Below are 2,500 nucleotides of genomic sequence, written 5' to 3'. Positions count from 1 at the left end.
TTTTTTTTCGCATTGTTTAGACATAAGAATTGACTATCAGGACCAAAAAATGTGTCCTTCTTTTTTAATATAGCCCGTTTAATAGATTTAAAAAAAAATAAGCTGTTATTTCCGAGCCATCATTCTTTCAGTTTGATTGTTCATACATTTTAAAGTGGGTTATATAGTCCTGTTAAATATAGCTTCTCTCAAGCTGCCCTCTTTTTATCAGTCTTCTGGTAAATTAGGTCAAATTACTCTCCTTTTAAAATGAAGATGTGGTTAAATTGTAGTCAAGTGGACTACAAGGAAGAGGCTGTTCAACCAAGCATGCCGTGCCGTCCATCATCAGCCTTGTCACCTGAGACGTCCAATCAGTGACAGCCTCCCAGAGCAGGCCTCCGCTTGTTTCTGGAGTGACTAAAATCCCATCGCATTTGTCGTCATTGATGAAAAAAAACGTGGTTTTCTGTGTGTTTAATGTGCAGGAGGGTTGGGCGGGGGGTTGGGCGTGTTGGGGCGAGTTCCTCCGTGCATGCAGCGTTAAATATCCAGATAGGAGCATCATATCTCTTCATTAGGTGCAGGCTGGTATTTGAATGACAGCATTCCAGCAACAGCTCGGATGAAAATGATGATGCATGAGAAGTCCCAGAAGGTATTGGAAAATATCACCACAAACTGGGATGTAGCCTGCTGTCCAATTACCAGTGAGCACATACGCTCCAGCAGCGATGCATGTCAATCAATGAAACAAGTGTCTGATTGTAAATTGAGAAAAATGATTCCACGATACAAGAACATCCAGCGTTGCATGAAAAATTATCAGACATTGATTTCTGAAAATCAAACACCATTACGTATTACATAATCATGCATTCAGACAAAGCACATTCACATATTTGATCTTTGTCCATTCATCAGCATCAGTGATTCTTTCTTAATCTATTAAGTCAAATCATCATGAGATTATTTTTCTCATCCCATATAATGTCATTCCATTCACTAGGAGCCACCAGCCATCTTAAAGAGCTTCCACGGGGTGAGCATGCTATCCACAAATCTCCCTAATATTTACTTTTACTTCCAGTATGAAGGCTCAAGGACAGATACGATTTATAACGTGCTTACTAACACACACAGTGGAACTTTTAATCACATTTCAAACTGTTTAAAGTCACAGCTATTAAAAGCTGCATGTTTCTGATTCATTGCGACTCGACCACCCAGACATTAAAGAAACAGAAGTTTTGATACTTGTCTTAAAGGTGTGTTCACAAAACACTTCCACATACAAAAGTTTCACGGAAGTTAAATAATTCCTTCTTGGGAATATCTAAAATCAAAATAACCCCAAAGTGTGTTCTTCAGTTTCTGAAGCGATATTAAGCCAAGATCTGTGGCACTGATTTTTTTTTATGCGGGATCAAATAACTTCTAGATGTGAAAGAATTGTATGAATACTACCCAGAACCAGAACTAGTGTAGTTAATTTTTGAAAATGATAGATGCTTCATCCTGGTAAAATTTTACATGATGTTTTTAATTTGATTACTGTAACCACTAAGCAACAGCTATTTAAATGAAAGCATGTCGCCAAGTTTCCCTGGAGTCTCTCTGATGTTCAGGACGCATTTAAATCTGATCCTGTGATCAATAAGCGATTGCTGAGGCTTAGAATATACATACACAGACTCACAAAAATGCTGAAATTTAGCTCAGAAGCGAGTTGGCGTGGAATGACCCTTAGACAAATCATGCGACTGATTTATGTATCCACCATGTATCATCACCGGCGTTACTGTGGTGGCAGCTCAGTGTCTGCTGACAGTGGAGCAGCATAGGTAGTTGGATTAAAGATGTTGTGATGTGAAAGTGACCCCCGATTACTGATTTAGGTACTTTTGTATGGATGGCAGTCCTAACGTTATTCAGATTTCTTTTTATAAAGTACAGGCCTCAGTGAATTAAACATATGTGAATATGTGCATTCACCAGATTTAATTGGCTGACAGTAGAAATCCTCATTTTGGTTTCCAGAAGAGCAGAAACAGACAGTGTTGAAAAGTCTGGTAATTCAGTGATGGCAATTCCAACGAGTTAGTGGCCAGTGAGATGGGAGACCTTCAGTGAACTATATACCAAAGCTAAACTGTTAGGTTAACCACAGAATGTAATTGAAATGTACAGTTTTTCCCCCAGTGTCACGTGAATGTAAATATAATACAAGAACACACTAAACTATCCCTTTTAATGCTCAGTCATTGTTGTGTCAGTGTAACTTTATTAGAACTATTAATGATATATACTTTAGCAGCTCCATTAGTTTCACATGTCAATGACAATTATTTAGTCTGTACACATTTTCAGTCATTCACAAGCACAGAGCGGTGCTAGATCATTCTTCACCTTATCGCTCAAAGGCCTGCGTGTAAACTCCTGGTACACAGCTGCCGAAGTTACCCCATGAAATCTTAATTTTTTCATTATTAAAGAAAAACACTGATGAGACTGTGTTCTG

General features: G+C 38.4%; 1 protein-coding gene across 10 annotated transcripts in view; it reads left to right on the top strand.

Moving 5' to 3' along the window:
• The window catches only part of clcn2b (chloride channel, voltage-sensitive 2b), a 184,915-nt gene that overhangs the window by 142,302 nt on the left and 40,113 nt on the right, over window positions 1–2,500 (top strand). For 5 of the 10 annotated variants that reach the window (XM_030396116.1, XM_030396146.1, XM_030396134.1 and 2 more), the window contains one exon: window positions 989–1,021. The exons of the other annotated variants lie outside the window; for them this stretch is intronic. In XM_030396116.1, coding sequence (XP_030251976.1) covers window positions 989–1,021 — 33 coding nt within the window. The remainder of the gene's footprint in view (window positions 1–988; window positions 1,022–2,500) is intronic. 10 annotated transcript variants of the gene reach the window in all.

Source organism: Sparus aurata, chromosome 2, assembly GCF_900880675.1.
Source record: "Sparus aurata chromosome 2, fSpaAur1.1, whole genome shotgun sequence".
Classification (NCBI taxonomy): domain Eukaryota; kingdom Metazoa; phylum Chordata; class Actinopteri; order Spariformes; family Sparidae; genus Sparus; species Sparus aurata.
This window is presented reverse-complemented; position numbering and strand designations above follow the sequence as displayed.